Source organism: Poecilia reticulata, chromosome 2, assembly GCF_904066995.2.
Source record: "Poecilia reticulata chromosome 2, P_reticulata-male-v2, whole genome shotgun sequence".
Taxonomy (NCBI): domain Eukaryota; kingdom Metazoa; phylum Chordata; class Actinopteri; order Cyprinodontiformes; family Poeciliidae; genus Poecilia; species Poecilia reticulata.
In genome coordinates, this window is record NC_088831.1 from 40,382,847 (window position 1) to 40,404,996 (window position 22,150).

Sequence of the window (22,150 nt, forward strand, 5' to 3'; positions counted from 1 at the left end):
AATGCAGCCCCTTGCTTAAAAACCAGAGTTGTGTTTGTTTGACGTACAGTTAATGCTGTGTAAATTTTACTCTTTTCCGGTTCAACCCAGTTGCTCCTGTATCTCAAAATGACCCAGGCTACAACCCAACTCCCTTTGCTGATGACAAAGTTCATGTCCTGGTCTGTGTGATGTCAGCCAACACTCCACAGATGAAATCATCAGTTCTGGAGAAGATGAAGAGCGTCAGAGAAGCAGCCAGTGACCTGGGTGAGTTTACACAGAATGATCTTATTCAGATTTCATGTTAATAGAGCAGATCCATAACAAGGTCCAGTTCAGGGTCCAATCTGATGGAAACTTTATCTGCATTCATTGACAATTGCTGATAAAAACACAAATATTATTTACATAAGTGAGTCTCTTTTCCTTCAGGAATTCCTCAGATGGCCATGATGACACATATAGATGAAGCCTGCAGTGAAACTGAGAAAGACTTGAGGACTGTTTACAAGAGCAAGTATCTGAAAAAAAAGGTGAGTTTCAGTCATTTTATTCAGCGCTGTGACTTGCATGCAGGTGAAGAGCTATTTGACTTGTCATTTTGACAAGTCAAATAATCATTTTTCTATAGTATATAGTCCTTTTAAGACAGACACAGAGAAAAGCAATTTGTCCACTTGATTGATGAATTTGTTTGCTGTATATTTTCAACACTTATGGATAAATTATTTCCACATGGCCTACATGGAAGTAGTCTGAGGCGAGGCAGTGTAGTATTGTATCTCACCTGTGGTGGCGCTGTGTCACATTGCCAGTTCACTTGTTTAATAATTATGCATTTGCTGTACATGCTGATATTTAGAACAGAGAATTAGGGCCACAACAAGAAAAAAATTTATTCAATTAAGTTATGCAAATAAAGTAATATTATGAGAATAAAGATGCAAGAGAAAAGACATAACAGTATAAAGTCATGGTTTTAAGAAAATAGTCATATTTTTAAGAGTATAATCCCATACAAAAATAAAGTTAAAATTATACGAGGATAAAATTATAATACTACAACCTAATTATCAAAATATTTTCACTTTCTTCTCTTATTAGTAGAGACTTATGTATCATTTTGATTTTATTTTCGTGAAACATTTATCCTCATAAAATTCAGATTTTATTCTCAAAAACATATATGACTTTATTCTCATACAATTTCGACTTTATTCTCGTAATTTAAAAAAAATAAATTCTTAGTATGGCCCTAAAACTTTGTTGTATACATTCCAAAGCCTTTCTAGCATATTTAAGAAGTGTAACATATTTACTGACTGGCCATAAAAAGAAAATGAGAGACATGCAAGAACTAAAGTTAGACTTAAATGAGTTTCATTTAAAATTAATTAGCGAGATCAAAATAATCTTGCTAATTAATTTTAAGATTTTATATTAAAATCTTAAAATTATATTACAATTTTAATATAATTAAAATCTTATATTAAATTTTTTTTTAATTTTTCCTACTGTCTTATTTTTGAACGTCGTATTGATGAATAGCTTAAAAAAACTGAATATTCTGTCAAAACTGAGATACAAGCTTCCTTAGGATTTGTAAATCCAAATTAGACTCCAGAGAAGTCAGTGCCTCACCAGCCATGAACCTCACTGCACATCCCTGGTTCAGCTATATGACACAAAAAATGTTTCAGACTGTAACTGACTGGTTTTTACTGTTCAGATGAAAGACTTCAGCTCAGCAGTGGAAATCCCCATGAACTGCATCTTCCCTGTGAAGAACTACAGTGAAGAAATCGACATGAATGATGATATTGATGCTCTGATCCTGAGCGCTCTGAGGAATATGATCAACTTTGGAGACGACTTCATTGAGAAGATTTAAACTGAGATGTAGAGAAAACAGTAAGATGGAACAGGTTCAGTTCTACTAGGACATAGTTAAAGTTTCATTATGTTATGCTAGGTTAGGTCTTTTTAATTTTCGAGTCCAGTTTTGGACTTGAGACATAAATGGAAACCAACATTTAGCGGAAAAACGTTTCAGTTTTTTTTAATGGTATTCTATCAGCGAATAAAAACTTGATATTTTTAAGCTAGTATAACAATAGCAAACATTATTGGAATGTGTTCCTCTCAGTTTACAGTGTATAAAATTAGGATAGACACAAGTTATGGGTGTTGCAATGTGATTTAAAATGCCATTATGATGGAAGATGGTAACAGGATCATTTTCTCGACAAAAATTGTTTTAAATCAAACTATAAAAATGTCCTTTTTACCGCAGTTGTTTTAGTTTTGTATTTCTGGGGAAAAAACTATTTTCTTTTGTAAAATCAATGCTCATGCATTTATACCCTTATGTTTACTAAATTGTACTGCTTGATAAGGTGTCTTTTATCTCTGCTTTTCATGTAAAGCACTTTAAATTATTCTTTGTGCAAAGAGGCTGTACAAATAAACTTGCTTTGCCTTTTCTTATCAGTTTCAGATTGCATAAGCAGTAGCTATGCAATGATATGTTAATAAGCATGTCCGAGCTGTTGGGTTGATTGGAGATGGTGTAAGTTTTATGTAAGATTAAGATTCAATGTTCTATTAGAAGTTTGAATAAACATTCTCAATGTCACCTACTAATCTTGTTAGTTTATCAACTCTTGGTTAATTTGTTGAGAGTTGGATTCAACACATATAAACTATAGCTAGCTAAGCATGATCTTCATGATTCAACAAATGAAAATTATGTAATTGATATGTGTTCTGGTTGTGGTTAAAAAAGGTTCTGTTTCTGCAAGCAACGTTTGGAAGATATGAATGTGGTTGAAACACCCCTGGTGGTCAAAAGCCCATGTCATACTTTTAACATTCTTCTGTTTTAGACATTACTACATTTAGAAATATGGTAGTTCAGACCATTTTTTGACATACCACCTCAAGAAGAGAAGAAACAAATAAGGAATTTTTAAAAAATTATTTTAATTTGGTGATGTATGAAGAAGCCAGGTTTACCTAGCTTCAATGTACATATAACAGAGAAGAGAAGCTGCCTGTTAAAGCTATTTACTTGTGCCAAATTGTTCTTCTGACAGTTTGGCACATTTGATTGATGGGTTTCTACACCAGGGGCACAGGTGTTTAAATTTTCAGATTTTTTTTCTCAATACACAGATAAAACCATAAGTTTATATACACTGAATGAAAGGACACATACACCTTTTTTCATCCCAGTTTGATGCAAAAGCAGATAAAATGTCTCTTGTTTTAGGTCATTCAGAGTTAACCAAACAATTTATATTTGCTAAATGTCACAATAATGAGAAAGAATCTGTCAGAGATTTATTAATTGATATTTTAAACATCTGAAGCTTACAGAATGATTATTGACTCTAAACAATGACGAAAAACCCAGATAATTAAGCCATGGCTTTGGAAACTTCTGGTAGATGAAAGATGTCGATTTAAGTTGACACCTGTGAAAAAAAATATTTCTTGTTTGACATGTTAGGAATCTAAGTCAAAAGAAATCAGCCAAGATATTGGGGAAGAAAATGTGCAGCTGGACTAGACTGGTTCATCCTTGGGAATGATTTCAAGAAGCTATAGGCGCTGTATTCATCTGTCCAAACATTATAAATATAAACATGATGGGTGTAGTGACTATTTGTCCAAAAACTCAGTTTCCAAAGCCAGGACACCATCATAAGTGTTTCCCCTCATTGTTTAAAGAGACAGTACACATTCCAAATGTAAGCTTCTTATTTTGAAGACAATAGCTAAATCTCTTCATATTATTTCTCTCATTAATATGGTGTTTAGCAAATATCCACAATTTTGATCATTCTATTTAAATTAAAGAGAAGTTTACTCTGATTTTACTTCTGACAGTGAGGAAGTTAAATAAAGGAAGTTAAGAAGTTAAATAAATGTTTGGCGCATGCAAACTTCTGGTTTCTACTCTAGGACAGGGTAAAAGGTTGTGATTAGTGCAAAACACCATTATTATTTATTTATTTTTTCCATTTGCTGTTTATCTGCTTTAAGTTATAACTGAATTTTTTGCCATGTTTTGCAACTGGTAAAATAATATCACTGCAGGACAAAGAAATCAGAAAGTGAAAGTAAAAGAAAGTTTTACTGCAAGTCATGTGATTTACCTGAGCTACAGATGTTATTTAAGGGAACAGAATGTTGCTGTTGATTCATTTTGCAGCAGAGCAGTACCATAATATGGCATTTCTCATGGACATATTTGCGCGTGAGTGCATTTTACTTCAGATGATTTTTCTACATATTTGCAGGAACAGATTCACAAAAGCTTTGACAAAATATTTAATGCCAACAGAAGGCATCAGATTATTTTTGTCAGATTCTGAAAGTTTCTGTTTCAGTCTCAACTGAGGATATTTTTCAACAGTTAATGTGGTAGAAACTATGTGCAGAATTCTTTATGAGCAGCTCATTCACTCTGCAAGGCCCATCATCACATTTTTCTTTTTTCATAGGTTTCTTCCGCCAAGTCATGGAATCTCCTCGTAAGTTAAAGTGTTAAAATCAATGCAACCTAATCCTGCAAATTTACTCCCTTATGCTCCTGATGCTGTAAATGACTTCAAGGGAAAGTAAAGATATTAAATGTTGTTCACGTCAGTTTGGATAACAGTTAACAAAACTTTACTGTTAAACTGTTTGAATTTGTGACTGACTTGATGAAAGAAACTCCTCCAGGACCAGTAAAAGTAATGTTTCTTCTTTTCATTCTCTACAGAAGATGAGGGTGCTGAGTCTCCAAGTAAGTGATAACATTTTATTTCTGAAATATGTTTGAGTCAGCTTCACAGAGTTATAATTCATGTTTCTGTTCAGTTTTGGATGAACCATGGAGGGAATTATGTTGGGGGTGAGTTTACAGTAATGTTGTCATAATTAATTGATAAAACCACAAACACACAGAAGTACAACGCTCTGAGTTTTCTCATTGTGGAAAAGAATATTTTCGAGTCAAAGTTCAACTTTGTTTTTGGATAAGGACAGGTTCAGGGAAAATGAAAAGGTCTAATATGCAATTATTAAAGCTTAAAATGGTTAAATTATCGCTTGTGTAGAAGAGGCATGGGGATTTTGTGTTTCTTTAAAAGGTGTGTTGGATGAAAATGTGACAGTTAAGGAAACAGAAATATTATAGAATAATAAACTGCTGCACACCTTATATCAGAAAAAAATCTACTTAGCCATAAATTAAGCTCAACTCTGCTTCTGGGGTTTTCTTGACATTTCTTGAATCCTTTCTAAAGTCAGAGCTTGCAGAAATTTTTTTTCTCTATTTTAAACAAAAAATTGCATCTTTCTTTAAGTTATTTTCCATAGAAGTGACGGAAAATGAAATGTATTTTAGTACTTCATCGGGAACGTGATTTTTTTCTAAATGATTTTTTTCAAAGCTTCACCAATTGGTTGGTTTTTTGTACTGACCTCAAGAAGAATAGTTTATGCAGCATGCTCAATGAACAAAAACCAACTGATTCACTTTGTGTTCTCAGACAAAAACAGCAGAATCTTCAGTATGTTCAGGAATACAAACCTGAAAAAGACGACATCAGGTACCTCAGAGTCCTGCTTTATGGACCAGTTGGATCTGGAAAGTCCAGTTTCATCAACTCTGTCAGTAACGTCATTCGAGGTCGGATGACGGTTCCTGCTTGGGCCAGCACGATGACGTCTGACCAAAGCTTCACCAAAAAGGTTTGAAAACTAAAATGCTTCAGTTTATTTTTCAGAACCAAGTCAATACTGCTGCAATACAAATAAGCTTAAAAAAACAGCTTAGCAGAACCAGATCAGGTCAGACTGGTTTCTCTAAAATGTTGTTTGAATACTGAATCTGTCCAGATTTATCTGTCTGCACAGATGGAGATTAGCTCCGAACTTCTTCCTGTTCCTGTCTGTTGATTCTGGTTCTGTGAGACTTTACTGGACCAATCTGAAAAATAACTGTAAGCCACAGCAGATTTTTGTCAATTACCATGTTTTTTTCTGTTTCAGTATGAGACCCATAAGTTCATTAAAGGACGAGGAACCACAAAGACCTTTTACCCTCTGGTCTTCAACGACATCATGGGACTGGAAGACGGAACAGACAAAGGAGTTCATGCTGATGACATCAAACTGGCTTTGAGAGGACATGTGAGGGAAAGTTATAAGGTGCAACAACCGGATGAATAAGTTCCAAAAAAATCTACTCTAATGACTGAATTAATCCAAAATTCAAAGACCAAAGATATGTCTGTTTGAAAGAGTTTCTGCTGTATATTTTGTTTCTTTTCCAGTTCAACCCAGTTGCTCCTCTATCTCAGGATGACCCAGGCTACAACCCGACTCCCTCTGCTGATGACAAAGTTCATGTCCTGGTCTGCATGATGTCAGCCAACACTCATCAGATTAAACCATCAATTCTGGAGAAGGTGAAGAGCATCAGAGAAACAGCCAGTGACCTGGGTGAGTTTACACAGAATGATCTTATTACAGACTAGATCTATAATAAAATCTACCATCAATGTTTCTGGTTCTAACCTGAAGGATTTGTCATTTACTTTAAACCTTTTGAACTGATAAAAACTAAGGCTGCCAACATTTGTGATTAATCTTAAAAGTTTAAAACGTTTATATTACTTAAATCATATTAATTGCATTCATTATTTTGAAGTAAAAGCCTCCTCCCGGTGAGTTTACAGAAAATAATGTCATTTAGACTACATGCTGACCAAACAGATCCATAACGAGGTCCACTGTTAGTGTATCTGGCTCCAGTGTGAAGGAGACTCCATCTGATTTCATTGTCATTTATTTTAGCCTTTGGTACTGATAAAAACAAGTATTATGTCTCTTTTCCTGCAGGAATTCCTCATATGGCCATGATGACACACATTGATGAAGCCTGCGGTGAAATTGAGAAAGACTTGAGGAATGTCTACAAGAGCAAGTATGTGAGAAAAAAGGTGAGTTTCAGTTACACAGTTCAGTGAAGTAACATGCAGCTAATGGAGGTTGGCAGGTAAAATATTAATTTATTCTTGTAGTATTATGACTTTTTAATGTTTGTTTTTTTTTTATTTGGTACGGTCCTAAAACTCCATCATAGGTATTCCATTGTTTGTCTAATACATTTAATAAATAACTATTAAGTCTTTCTGATCCACCATAAAACTTCAGTGAAAATACACAGGGCGAGGCCAGTAAATTGTCTCACTGGCAGGGGACAGTGCTGAACTCCGTAAGCTCTTCTTCTATGCATTATAAAGTGAAAACAATTGGAAAAATACAGTCAATCGTTTCAGGATGACTCTTTTCCTTGGAGATCATCTGTGCTAAAGCTGCAAGATTTTTAGAAATGAAAGGAAAACAAGAGACAAGCTAGGGAATGTTTACAGAGTGACATAAAGTATTCATGGGGAAGGATAGAAGTTTGGACTTTATATACAAATAAAGGTGAGACTATACATGAGTTTCGGGTTTAATAGTACAAATCCAAAAAAATACATTTAAATTGCACTGTTGAACATCATAGTATTGATGAAAAGCATTTAAAAAAAATAACTAATTATGTAAAAATTGAGATATAAGCTTCCATTTGGATTTATAAATCTGACTCCAGAGACGTTAGTGACTCACCACACATTACCTGTTCAACAATATAACAAAAAATGTTTCAGACTGTTAATGCAACTGGTTTTTACTGTTCAGATGAAAGACTTCAGCGCAGCAGTGGGAATCCCCATGAACTGCATCTTTCCTGTGAAGAACTACAGTGAAGAAATCAGCTTGAACGATGATATTGATTCTCTGATCCTGAGCGCTCTGAGGACAATGGTCGACTTTGGAGACGACTTTATTGAAAAGATTTAAACTGAGATGTAGAGAAAACAGTGATGTGAAGAAAGTACAGATGCATACAATATACTGTATATCCACATAAAGTTATGTTAGGTCATATTAACTGGAATGCGTTTTTGAACTTGAGAATTAAAAGAAACATTTTGTAGAGGAAGCAGTTTTATAGAATTATTCAAAAGTAAAATCTTGATATTATCTTTTTAGGTGAAGCGTGGTGTTTAGGTCAGTATACCAGTCAGTATACCAGTCTAAAGTAGAAGCAGCTCCTTCCAACTCTCTATGAAAGTTAGTTTTCATTATCTTAAAAACTCTAAACAGTTCTTTTCTATATTAGTCTGTCTTGTGTTTTTAATACTGTTTATGTGAATTTTCCTTTATCTTTTTAATTTGTTATGAGTCTTTCATCTGTTTTTCATGTAAAGCACTTTAATGACCCTGTGTGCAAAGTGGCTGTACAAATAAACTTGCACTGCCTTTTTTTAACCAATTTTACATTACAATGGTTTTTGCCATGCAATTTGATACAATGTTAATCATATCTAGACTGTCCAGTTGATTGCTGTGACTTTTACCTCCTGTTATGTTGCGGGTCAATTTGACCCGTTTCAAAGTTTAAAATTTTTTAAAAAATAGTTAGAAGTATTTTTTCTGCATGACACTTTTTCTATTTGTCCTAATAGGTGCACTCTATGTATAAAATAAAAATGGTTCATTTTACACATTTGCAGCCCCCCCGGGTCTATTTGTTACATAGATACTGTTCGGCAGTCAAGTTGAATGGTAAAAAGGTTAAAAAAAATGTCCAATTTTATTTGTTTCTTTGCACCTATGAGACATATTTCACCACACAAACACCACACCACACCACACCACACCACACCACACGCACACAAACCCACTCTTTCACTATTGTCTTTACTTCACTAGGAAGCTGCCAGAAAGCAGGTGTTCATACAACTTTTGACAGGAACCTTTTCTGTTCCCCTGGACAAACTCCACCCACACTGAGTGGACACTCAGTATAAATGGAGAGGGGAACATAAATACTCTCCTAAACACATTACACACTGAAGGTACATGTGATATCGTCACTGTCAGAGATCAGGAAATGAGCCGCAGGGAAATAAAAAGATGAAAACCCTGGAAGCTCTGGAACTTCTTGTTGATCATTCCAGGGTTGACTAGGATGGCAGTAACTTACATTATAGACATCAAGTCAGTATTGCACTCAGGCCTCGTGCAATACAGAAAATCATTGTTGAAATGACAAATCTAAAAGGAAGAAGAGTTTTGGGAGAGAACTGGAAGGAGCTGGACCAAATGCATTTACATGCACATTTGGAGGGGTGTGGAGGTCCTCATTCTGACCAGAGTTTATAAGTCAAAGGATGAGTCAACAGCCAGTCTAAGGGATGCAGAGAATGAGTAGCGACCCTACTCATTTAGGCAATAAATGCCTTCCACACAGCTAAATATGGCATAAAAATCTGGGCAGCACGTGATGAAAAACACAGTTTTGTTTTGAACATGCAGGTTTAAACTGGAAAACCAGCTGGAGGATCATCTTCAGGACTCATTTATCTTGATTTTAATCAGCGGGTCAATTTGACCCAGAGCAGAAAAGTGTCTGAAGTTCAATTATAAACATCACCCCTTCAAAAAAAAAAAATCTAAATGTAATATAAAAAAATTTACAAAAAATCACTTTCAAGGATAGTTAGTGTCATTTTGTGTTTAGGTTTATTCAATGGGCATAAAAAAATGAAAATCACATTTTTTATGTCCAAATGAGTAAATTGTCATCATTGATCCTTTATTTGTGAGAAATAAAAAAACATCAGTGCACAAATATTGATTGAAATGGTTAGTATTGGAGTTAATAATCAGATACAAAAAAGATTTGGAGGAATTTTTTTGGTTTCTGACACTATAGCATGACTAAACACTCCCCGGGTTAAATTGACCCACGAACATTATTGCTGTACCTCAGAAACGAACATAATAGGAGGGTTAAGCCAAAAATGGAATGTTCAATTCAAAGTTTTAATAAATTCCACAAATGTTTATTAGTCTTAATAATTTTGATTTATTTGTTGAGTTGGACGCAACTTTTCATGTAAAACACTAAATACTTTCAAAAATGCTTTTGGGACAGACTGCATTTGTGCTGTATTTGTTCACCAGTTGTTCAAAGGACATCAAAACTCCTTCACTATAAAGATTTTATTTAAGCCTTTATTCAGCCACATTCTAATCCCTCTGTCTGCTCTTCCTGGTTTGAATCTGTTATTTCTCCTAATAGGAGACAGACGGAGATCTTGGACATCTTATCTAAGACCGTATGAGAGTGGTGCCAAACTGATATTGTGTTTTTGAGGAAAGGATTTTTGGTGTTTTTTATTAGATGTTAAGTTGAGCTGAGTAAAGATAGGATGTCAAAGGTAATGTTAATGAGTTGTTCTCTATTTGTACCCAGGAGGTTCTGTCACTGGTGGAAAAATAACAAGTAGCAGCATAAAGTTGCGCTGCACAATAGTACAGCTTAACGTTCGGCACTCTAAGCCCACCTCGATCATAGAACAGATGAAGAAGAGAGAGTCGCAATCTGGGGCGTTTATTGTTCCATATAAATTTGGTAAAGGCTTTATCCATAGAGGAAAAGAAGGAAGCCGGAATGTGAAAAGGAATGGACGGGAAAAGGTATAATTGGGAGAATGGACATTTTATACAGGCGATTTTTTATTATATTATATTTGACAGGAGGCCACTGGAGTTGGAGTAAGATTGTGTTGATGTAGCGGAAAGAGGTTTTAATAATTATAATTAATAATAATAGCTGAATTTTGTACCACTTGACGCTTTTGGAGGAATTCTGGAGGAAGACCAAACATATTTACAGTAGTTGATGTCTCCATAGCTACTCTTACGAGTAAGAGGAGATATGTAGCGTGAGAAAAAGGAGGAATGAAGACGATTAATATGGTGTATGTGTAAATAAGCAGAACGGGTTACATTGTAGATGTGAGAGCGGTGCAGGACAGAGCGCTGCTGAGTATGAGACCCAGGCTCTTAATATGAGGTGAGTTGGAGAGTGTAGAACCCAGAGACGCTTTGATCAGGTTTTTTGCTGTCGATTTCCATACCGACCACAAATGAGGGCCAATCACTGTAAGTCACCGATATGATCACCTGGCAGGCTGTTAATTTTCTGCTTTAGGTATAAATGTGTGATCTGGCAAAATGGAAAAATGATCTGGTAATATCACCTAATTTAAACAAAAAAAAAAACATGCAAAATACTTGCAGAGAGAATGCAGCACGTATTCAATCAAAAAGACAACTGCAATCAGTAATACAATATTTAACAGTAAGACTCTCAACAGCCTACAGTAAGGAAAATATGTATTTGAACACCCTGCAACTTTGCAAGTTCTCCCACTTAGAAATGATGGAGGGGTCTGAACTTTTCATCTTGGGTGCATATCCTCTATGAGAGACATGATCAAAAAATAAAATAAAAATCCAGAAATCACAATGCATTATTTTTTTCCCCATTTTTAAAACACGATTGAGAAACCAGATTTTCAATTATTATTTTCATTTACTTTCCCTTTATGATCATTTGGGACATTCTTTTCTGCAACTGTAGAAACATAAGAACCAAATTTAACAAAGTGAGTTTAGAGAGCCGTTGAGCTGACTCATCATAAAGTCTGAGAATATCCCTTTAAAAGTGAATGAGAGCAGTTTTTACAGATTAAGTCAGTTTTCAGTAGAGACACACCAATCCTGCAAAACTGAAAGTGAAAGTGAGATCTGTTCTTTAGCAGAAGCTGCAGAGTTTACTGTAAGTCACATGATCAAGTCTTGTTGGGAGCGATTTCTACCAAGACTTATTTAGTCCCAGTGTAGCTGCTGAGCAGCAAAACACGCATTTACCAGATCAGAACACCAGGATCTCTCCAGGTAATATTATTTTACTTATATTCATCAGTTGTTTTTTCTCTATGTCGGTAGTTAAAATCTCTGTGGGGAGCAAATACCCGGTTTTCTTCAGTTAAATGTATCTCACATTTCATAGTTTGATTATTGTAACTTGTGCCTAAGAAAAGACAAACAACTCAGAATTACACAGTCTATTAAGTCACCATTTACTTACTTTTTTGAAGTTATTTATGCTTCGCTTAAGCCAGTAAATCCCATTTGCTCTGACAAAACTGTGAAAGAATGAGACAAAAGTAAAATGAAGCTAAGTTTACATGAAAATGTTTTCAGGTGAGGCAGAAGAGAAAACGTGAAAAGAAAGTTTAAAGAAATAAAATTGTTTATCAGCAAACTGCAAGATGACATATTTTTGATTGTTTTTCACCACTAAGTTTATCTTAGTGCTTTTAAAAAAACTGTCATATATATTTTATGAGATAGTCTAGTTTGAATCCTAAGATTTCCCATGGTATTTGGACCATGGTAACCTGTTCTTAATTGGCCAGCAAACTTGTCTGACCTCAACCCCATAGTCAGTCTACAGCGGGGGTGTCCAAAGTCTGTCCTGGAGGGCCGGCATCCTGCATGTTGTAGTTCTCTCCCTGGTTTAACGCAGCTGGATCAAATGATGGCCCATTAGAGGCCTAAGAAGCACATTGACAAGCTGAAAAGGTTGCTGCTACCACCAGGGAGAGAACTAAAAGATGCAGGATGCCGGCCCTTGAGGACTGACTTTGGGCACCCCGGGTCTACAGTGTTTTATGAAGAGGAAGATATGATACACCAGACTCAACAATTCACAAGAGCTGAAAGTCACTATCAGAGCAACCTGGGTTCTCATAACACCTGAGCAGCGCCACACACTGATGGGCTCTGTAATGAATGAATATATACAAGTTTCACTTTTTGAATGAAATTACTGACTTAAATCAACTTTTTCATGATATTCTAATTTTTTGACCAGCACCTGCAATTAGTGCAAATTCAGTAATACGAGTATAACGTTTTAAAATAAGTGACAAAAAATGTGCACTTTATATTTATTCTAATTTTGTGATCTAGCTCTGTATTGGGTTGCAGTTTGTTTGCAAAAGGTTTTTAGCTAAAACACACAAAAACCGTACTCCTAATGCCTCCTCTGTTTCAATGTCGATGCTGTGTAGAGATGGCTACAGAGGTGGCTGAGGAGGACAACATGGAGGTCAGCTGGTCTGCAGAAAAAAAACTAAGATAAAGCAGAAAAACAGGCTGAAGAGTCCAATCTGACAGCCACTCCTTCTCAGGTCAACCAAGCTAAAAACACATTGCCTCTGATCAGTCTTAATAGCCTCTGATCAGACCAGTGTGTTTTCTCTAGATTTTTTTACTCTTCCATTTCCCTGGTTCAGAGCTGTTGCTATTTGCATGGAGAGAGTCAGAAATTTGGTAAGGAGACTCCAGCAACACTTTCAGTGCTAAGAAACAACTTTGATTTCAGCTCTTCAGGTATAGCTGGAGTCTTCTTATCAGAACAAGATACCATTCATAAGGTGTTTTTGACAATCATTATTCTAATCAGTAACAACACAAACAATAATTACTAGCAGATAAACCTAAACTGAAGTTTTTACGATTCATTATACTCCATCACAGTCCTCCACAACATGGCGGCGTGTCCTTGGATGAGACCCTGACCCACAAAATTATAGTTTTACCTTTAATCAAAGATACATATTTTAATTAACTGTTTTCATTCCATTGATCTGGTCTCAAATTCTTGAGCTTTTATGTATATTATGTAATATTGGTTGTCATGGTCAGCTCCCTTAATTTCTGGCGTAGATTATAAGTTTTAGGCTGCCTGTTTTAGAAAACAATATCCACAAGGTGTTATTGTTGAAGTTGTTTTTCTTTTTTTGTATATTTTTTCTTATTAGTGCAAAATTTCATCTAGTTGGTACACTTAACAAGAATCCAGATATTTTTGTATTTGTACATATTTTATAAATCAGTCACAAAATGTCCATCCCATCATGGGTGTCAAAGCAGGATAAATACACTTCCATTCTGTCTGGCCAATGAAAAAAAACAAAACACTTTATTACAGATATATTATATTTTCCTTATTTTTGCCCCCCTTCATGCACACAGTTAAATCTTCTCCTTCCATAGGAAATCTGAGGCCAAATCTGGTCAAACCTTCAAGTACATCTGCTTGATTCTCATTTTTGTATAATGAAATGACATTAACATTTTACTGACCTCCTAAAATAGTTTTATTTCATAAAATGTGAAGATGACAGACAGGTGAGTGACATGATAGGGTGGTTTGTAGGATGGCATGTTTGGTTAAAGTATAAAATGGAGTGAGTTATTTATTCCAGAACAGTGAACTATCAATAATCAAAAAGTATAATTTCATCAGTCAGCACTTAGGTTGAATCTTTTTGGTTATAAGGAAAATGACAAACAAGAAAAAAAAACCTGTGGAAACAAAGTCCAGATTACTTTTGTTAAGTGAGTATTTTATACAGAATTAGTTTGTGAAATATCAAATTGTAGTCGTTATTAATGACTTTGCTGATACCAAAATCTATCAAACAAAATACCATCTGTTAAAAAATCTCTTGGAGGGTTCCCCTTTAGAAAGATCCATGAAAACTTTGACCATAGTAGTTTAAAATTTACACCAATGTCACAAATTAAACAAGACATGCTTCAATGAATTGGTGTTGATGAAGACTGCACACAAATAAAAAACTCTATTTTGAATTGATGAAACATTTTAATATTAAAAAATGTTACAGAAGCCCCATCCAATAATTAACTAAACATAATAAAAAAAGATGGTAACATCTAACAGGGCCATAGTCCTGTTAGATAAGTTTCACATTGTGTGGTTGGATCATCCTCAGTGAGATTTTTTCTATCTAAGTGGTTGTTTCATTTAATTTCTGAAATGTGACAGACACACTTTGAGATCACACCCACATTATGAAGTCTGTTTTGTTTACCTGAACATCCAATCACCTGTCTTCATAGATAACCCCTCTGCTATGGAGATATCTGAGCCAAAAATAAAAAAGACAGAGCAAAACTCTGAGTCAGTAAGAGAAAGCAAAGACTCAATGGTAAGATTGGTTGTATTTATGTTTTTAGAGGTTTGAAGACATACATTTTTTCTGTTATCTGTAAAAATGATGATCTGATTTTTGAAACATTTCGTTTTGTAAATGTTCAAGTCTGTGAGGTGAAATAATGAAAGCATCAATCAAATAAGATGAATAAACAGTCTTTTTTTATCATCTCTAGTGACTAATGATTTCTCTTGATTTCTCAGGCTGAGAGTGTCATGAAATGTCCAAAGTGTCAAGTTAACTTTGCTTCATCTGTTGAGTTCCGTAAGCAGACAAATGACCAGTGTGAATTAAATATCGGTCTGCACCAGGACAGTGGAGATGACAGCACTGCCTTTTTCACAGACAAGTTAACCTTTACAAAACAGGTGAGGTCAAACCTCAGGCTTTATAAATCTTCATGCAGTGCTATAAAAATAATTTTACCCTCTTTTTTTAAATAAATTTATTTTGCATTTAAGTGTTTCAGATTATCAAACAAAGTTTAACTTTATGTATAGAAAATGTAAGTTAAAAAAGGTCTTCAAATAATGATTTAATTTGCTAAGGTAAGAAAGGACAAGATAATTTCCCCTGAACAATTAACTGGTAGCGTTGCCAGTTAACAACTGTTATCATTTAAAGCTGGTCGTGAGTGTTTAAAGTATTTATGGAGTAATTTTGTCAGGAACTGTTTTAATTCTACGATATGGTTCAAGCATGAATGGCGTAAAGGTTGTACCATAGCATCTGTAATTTGACAAGTACAGAATTTATTTTTTTTAGTCATTCAAAGACTTATACATTGTCCTATAAATTCCTAATTGTCCTGTTTTATTGTCAGGTATAGAGCATAATTTATGGTTACAATAATTACAGAAAGTTCTCCAGGTTCTAAACAATCAAAGCAGTTCAAGACCATCACACTATCACACTGTTTGACTATTGGTATAACAATAGTATGTTATACAGTGAAAACTTTCTTTTTTGTCTCCTCAGCCTGCAATTAACAACGCTAGCGGACAATGTCCTAATTGTAAACATATTTTCCTTTACAAAAGTGTTGCTAGCTGGACTAAAAAGATGAGTGGATTGAACATTGAGTTGTCCATTAATATTTCTAAGGTAAGCTACGATGACTAGTCGACCTTCATTATCAGTGTTTCTTTCTGTAGAGCAGGTGATTTTAAACATTGGGGTTTATAGATCTATGCATGTAGAGCTGAACTCAAAAGTTTTTACAGTTTTATCTTCTGTAGCCTATGCAGAGCTCCTGTCTGTGTATTTCAATTTGTTTTTCTCCAGTGAAGGGGCTAAACTAGTGTTGAATTGTTGACAATAAGTTTTCATCAGACTTTTCTGTCAACAAGAACGATGGAAAATAATTTGCATTCAGCGTATATATTTATTCTTTCATGTAAACGAATGTAAATGTATAAGCTTTTTCTTACATGTTTTTTCTGGATGTTTCTTCTGTTTGTAGCAGCACAAATTGAAAGAGGAAACTATGGGTTCGTTGTTTCTTTGATCAGTTTTTAAATCCAAATTTTAGCTACATGAAAGCTAAATCATTGTTTTTATAGTAACTAAGTTAAAACTTCCTGCTCTCTCTGCAGAAACATCATCTGCACTGATGGACAACTTGGGTAAGTCACAGTTTAATTTAGTAACTATTGCAAATATAAGTTAACTCACAAACTCTGTATGAAAATCTCTGTGTTTAGGTGCAAGTGGGACACAAACACAAAACAGGAATTGTGATGAAGGGATGGAGCAAGATGACATGGAGGACACTTCTTCAGAAAATTCAACAGGTGTGTTAAGCTCAAAGAAACCTGAAGTTGATAAATCAATCAAGCAATCAATCAAATTTATAAACCACATTTCATACTAAAAGCACCTCAACCCCACAAAAACACACGACTGCATGGAAAATGCACAGACTAAGCAGAAATGATCCAATTCAGGAAATACAGTTAAAAAGATTCATCTTGATCCTGCTCTTAAAGGCAGCAACATTTTCTGTGGCCCTCAGGTTCTCTGGCAGACCGTTCCACAAACCGGGGCCATAATACTGGACAGAAGCCTCACCATAAGTGTGAGTTCTGACTCTGGGAACTGGTAATAGTCCGGTTCCAGAGAACCTCAGGGTCCGCAGGGGTTCATAAGATAAAAACAGCTCTACAAGATAAGACGGCACAAGACCATTGAGACATTTGAAACCAGTAAAAGAATCTTAAAATCAATCCTGAGACGTACTGGGAGCCAAAGCAATGATTTTAAAACAGGAGTGAAGTGAGCCGCCTTCTGGTCTTGGTTTGGACTCCAGCAGCAGAGTTTTGTAATAGCTGAAGGCTGTGTACATTAGCAAAAAGCACCAAGAAAATACTGCACACAATGAAGACTTTAAGGAAACCCTGTATGAATCTGTTCATACCTGAGGATTCCAGATAGTTTGGTGCTGAAGAAAACTCAGCATATCAGGATGCTACAGTCCTCAATGTACCAGGTTTTTTGGCTCAAGACGATTTACTGCATGTCTTCTGCCTCAATAACACACGTGACACAAATACCCTGAAAAAAATGTGCACAATTATGAGTGTTAAGTTATTTTGTTACATAGATTATTATGAGTATAATGATGGCACACAGTAACCTGTGCGTCATTTGCCTGGTAACAGTTGTGACCTGGTGAGATACTGATATTAGTTATTCTGTGTGGTGTAGATTTATTTAAGGACATTTTGAGTCATGATAAGTTTGTGTTGCACTGGAGACAACATGCATGTTATAACTGGATCTCACATAATGTTTAGTTTCAGTTTCAACTGCAGCTCTGAAAAAAACTTTCTTCTTTTCTTTCAAACACCAGGAAGTAACACTGATATACCTATATGGAGTCGTCTGAGAGAGAGTTTTTCTAATCGTACAGGTCTGTGGAATTAATTGTATTAATACTAAATACATAATCTTGGTAGAATATGCTCTTAAATTCAAAACTTGTAAACATTTTTAAATGATTATTATTTAAATTATACATTCATAATGAGATTATTTATAATATTTTACTGTTAATGACTGAACTTGTCTGAAATTTACTTTAGAGAGAATCATAAATTGTGCTGAGGTGTTGCCAAGAATTTAATCAGAATTATTGTGTGTCACTGTATTTGTTTGATTTTATTCCTGTCACTTATAATTAGAAAGTAGAAAATCCAGTTCAAGGAAACCTGAGCAGTCAAATCAAACTAGTAAGTTCATTTTCCATTTTTATATGTTTTGTAATTTGTAAAAGTTCAGCAGACATTAATGGCAACTATTATGCAACTTTTTCAGTAGAGAGCACAGGATGGTCTATTGGGAGCATTTTCAAGTCTCCAGTCCCAGTGTTGAAGGTCCACTACACTCCTACCAGTGATACGTTTGGTGCTGATGCTGAGATAATGAAAAAGTTGAAGAATAACTTAAAGTCATCAGTGCAGTTTGAAATAACAAGCAGGAAGAACTGCAGCATCATCATCGTCTTCTGTCCAGTCAGCCGCAGTTTTGAATCAGAAGTAAAGTTGGCCATGGAAAAGGAAGCAGGTAATGAAAACATTTACAACTTTACATTCAGTTTACCATTACCAGCATCTGGTTCCAGCTGAATAGTTTGATTTGTCACATTATTTGTTGCACTTAAAGGATAATTAAAATTGACCTGCTGTGTCTTCTACCTCCTTATAGTAAAAAAAAAAAAAAAGCTCTTTTCCCAGTTTTTCATGTCTTTGTGAGCTTAGTGTTACTTCAGGGTTCTGTCCTATTAGTGGTGTGACCTTGAAGTGCTGCCAAGTCACTTATAATAAATGACTTGGCAGCAGTGCAGAAAAATAAGGGAATTTTCCTCCATCCATGTTCTTACACCTGATCCCTTTGGAATCAGCAGAGGTGCTGGTGTCTATCTCCAGCTGTCAACAGGTGAGAGGCGGGGTCAGCCTGGCCTGGACAGGTTGCCAGTTCCTCTCAAGGCACAAGGGAATTTACATAATGATTTGTAAGAGGAAAGATGAGAGCTGACAACACCAAGTTGGCAACAATTTTTTTTCCAGACAGTGACAAAAGAATTGGACTGCAGAATTGTTTAAAATAAGATATGTCTGTAAACTTCAATATAGTTATAAAAATTGTACCATTAATAAATTTTGTTTTAATTCAGCTGTATTTAAACTAGTTTTATTTAAAGCATTACCAAATGGAAATGCTGCATGACAATCTGACACCAAACAAGGAATGGCAGACATTATTTATGTCTACAAGATATAATAGTGGAACTACTTGCACAACAATCTATTTAGACTTCATCTTTGTTCACAAATAACAAATGTTTTTTTGTTTTCCAGTCTCATCGTCTGGTAAACCAGTCATTCTGGTTCTGATGCATCACACCAGAGACCCGGACTATCTCACTGCAGGATGTGACGCCTCTGAAGTTCTGAAAAATGTGTTTTATGTCCATATTTTTTACCATGAGACTGTTAAAGGATTACTGACATGTAATCAAAATACCATGGCAATCAAGGCCATTGAAAGAAAACTGCAAACCTACAAGCAATAGATAACATTTGCTTTTTGTGGCTATACCAGTCTTGTTATAATTATTTTCTTATCTCAATACATTTCTGCAGATACCATAATTGCATGTTATCATTGAATAAAAGAATAAATAGTGAATAAAAGAGGAAAACTTTGAATTACTGAGTTTCTGACTGTAAACAGCAAATTTTTCTTCCAGCTGTTTTCAATTCTATTTTTTCTGAATATGTTTCACTCTGACAATGTATTTTACAGCAAACTACAAGTATTTTTAATTTCACGTAAGTTTTAGGGCCGAAACTAATCGGTAAAATAAAATAAAATAATAAAAGAAGATAAACAAATGTACAGGAGATTTTCTGTTCTGGGTTTGTTCCACAGTTAACTTCATGCTGCAAGACTGCAGTCAGTTTTTTCCTCAACCTCTTACTGAGAGACTTTGAATGTTATGCAGATTTGAAAAATGGAAAAGGTGGAAATAAATGTAGTATTTCTATCAGATTAAGAGGATGAGATCTGATTTGTATGAATTTTCATTGCAGATGTTGATACTGGAACATATCACCAATAAGTGTCATGTTTAATATTCATTGGTTTGATTTCTATACCTTCACTGTGAGACAAAAACATCTGAATAAAACAGAAGAATCTCCTTTTTGATGTATTTTCATTTATGTCCGTTTTTATTACTCTAATGTTCCACATGTGACAGACAGGAAGGTGAGCGGCACGGAGTGTTTTCTCTGATTTCACTACTCAGCTTTTTATGTGACATTAATGTATAATAACTATACAATAACTGTGATGAAGTTTCACTGGACATTGTTTCTGTACTGAAGACGACTCTGTCCTCTGCTGCTCCAGTCTCACCTCCTGCTGAATTCACTGATTGGTCCCCGTTTGCTTTGGATGCAACTTTCACCAGAGTTGTTGACATTGATGTTCAGTATGAGGCAACAACATTTAATGAATTAAAAAATATTGTCTAATCTTCACTGATGTTTGATGAATTTGACTGAAGTTATAAGAAATAAACCTAGACTATTTCAATAATTTCAAAATTATTAGTTGTTTGAGAGAATTAGGTCACAGAAGAAAAAAATACCTCTGTGCCTTTTGAGAGCAGATTATTTACCCGACTACCACAACGCAGCTAAATCAGAATTTGGTTTACAAATAAACTTTATAACTTTAGACAGTGTTGAAAAAAAGCTAATTATAAACTTGGCCAATTTCAGGCAAAGCTATGAACTTGTTGTGCCTCATTATCCAGATAAATCTGGAAACGGTTTGTTGACCTTGGATTTCAGTAGAGGAGTCTTTAGAAAAAAACAAGTTGATTATGGAAAATTCAGATTTCTAAAAAAAACAATGTCTTAAAGTGACTTGGTTTAGTTAATTGCATTCAACTAATTGATTTTGCTTTTTTTGTGAAGTTAAGTGAGATTTTGAGATTGTAGAAAATTGTCAAAATCATCCAGTGAGCCCCTGATCGATCAGGTATTTATTGTCTCTACTGTAGCACAGCTTTAGTGAATGTGCTTTAACTGAGAGAGAAGTCATCTTGGTCTTTATTCAGACAAACAAACTTATTAGCATTAAATTCAACACAGATCTTTGACATTTGATTTGGAGTGACAAAAAATAAGAAATAAAAGATTTCCATTTTAAAATGAAACCTGATTTGTCAGGGTGAATAAGAATTATAACAGATTGATTAAGTGTGTTTGATGATGGACATATATGCAAAGAGGTAGAGAAAGCTTGTAGCTGAAGACTGTTTTAATTAAAAAATAAAAAAGATATGAAACACTTACAAAAACTACAGGGCGCCAGAGCAGAACAAAAACCATAAATCCAAGAAGAATGCCAACATGGAACACAGGAAAGAAATGGGGTAAATAACAGGGTATAACAGGAGGAACCAGCGAAGAGGAACTGAGAATGAGTTTTATATCTACTGTGGAGGTTGATGACTGGACAAGGAACAGATGATTAGCTAACAGGTTGCAGGTGTGAGGGAAGAAAGAGAAAGTGACACGAGACTAGGAAATAAATCCAACACTGAAGAACAATTACACATAGAAACAATTAGAGTAGCAAAGAAAAAGTAGACAAAATGAATAAGCATATTAATTATACTAAAATCATTAAGAAGGACTGAACTTCTCAACTGTCATTTTCAAAACACTTCCATGTCAGACAGGTTCTGTGAGGACTTTGATTCTCTCATGACAAAAGATAAATATATCACTGAAGAGAATAATTAAATTAGAACCATCAATCCAGCATGTAAACAATAGTTTATATAAGTTTCTGCACTAAGACTTTGGCTGTTTGTTTACTGCAGGGTCTCTCCATCCCCACCCAGCACCACCCAGCACCACCCTGCACTGAACACGTGACTTATAATAAACCCTGCAGCTCATCTGAAGCAGCAGCAGAAACTTTCCCTTTCAGTCTGCAGAGCTTCTGTTTATATATAGATCAGGACGAGCTAAAATAGGAGAAATATGATCTTATGTCCTTTTCACTTTGATATTGATCTTGGAGCTACATTTTGGATGAGCATGTAGGGTTGTTTTGCTTCCTGATGGTAAATAAATGATTATCCAGACCCAAAA

General features: G+C 34.9%; 3 protein-coding genes across 4 annotated transcripts; all 3 read left to right on the forward strand.

Annotated features, from left to right (window-relative positions):
- The first annotated feature begins 170 nt into the window (after nt 1-170).
- Nucleotides 171-2,466, forward strand: LOC103461727 (interferon-induced protein 44-like). The gene is made up of 3 exons (XM_081604848.1): nt 171-249; nt 415-515; nt 1,712-2,466. The coding sequence occupies exons 1-3, from the start codon at nt 171-173 to the stop codon at nt 1,871-1,873; spliced, it is 342 nt and encodes a 113-aa protein (XP_081460974.1). The 3' UTR covers nt 1,874-2,466.
- Nucleotides 2,467-5,961: 3,495 nt separating this feature from the next.
- LOC103460044 (interferon-induced protein 44-like) lies at nt 5,962-8,592 on the forward strand. Its single transcript, XM_008402017.2, has 4 exons — nt 5,962-6,186; nt 6,312-6,480; nt 6,880-6,980; nt 7,726-8,592. Exons 1-4 carry the CDS (start codon nt 6,100-6,102, stop codon nt 7,885-7,887), a joined length of 519 nt encoding a protein of 172 aa, XP_008400239.2. The 5' UTR covers nt 5,962-6,099; the 3' UTR covers nt 7,888-8,592.
- A 3,120-nt stretch (nt 8,593-11,712) lies between these two features.
- On the forward strand, nt 11,713-20,521 carry LOC103460056 (uncharacterized). 2 transcript variants are annotated; one of them, XM_081604591.1, is made up of 11 exons: nt 11,713-11,841; nt 14,881-14,969; nt 15,179-15,343; nt 15,954-16,079; nt 16,438-16,465; nt 16,571-16,600; nt 16,679-16,768; nt 17,827-17,886; nt 18,158-18,205; nt 18,291-18,539; nt 19,334-20,521. In XM_081604591.1, the coding sequence occupies exons 2-11, from the start codon at nt 14,895-14,897 to the stop codon at nt 19,546-19,548; spliced, it is 1,086 nt and encodes a 361-aa protein (XP_081460717.1). In that variant the 5' UTR covers nt 11,713-11,841; nt 14,881-14,894; the 3' UTR covers nt 19,549-20,521. The 2 variants fall into 2 exon arrangements, with proteins under 2 accessions (XP_081460717.1, XP_081460718.1); XM_081604592.1 differs by having other exon boundaries at nt 18,294-18,539.
- Nucleotides 20,522-22,150: the final 1,629 nt, after the last annotated feature.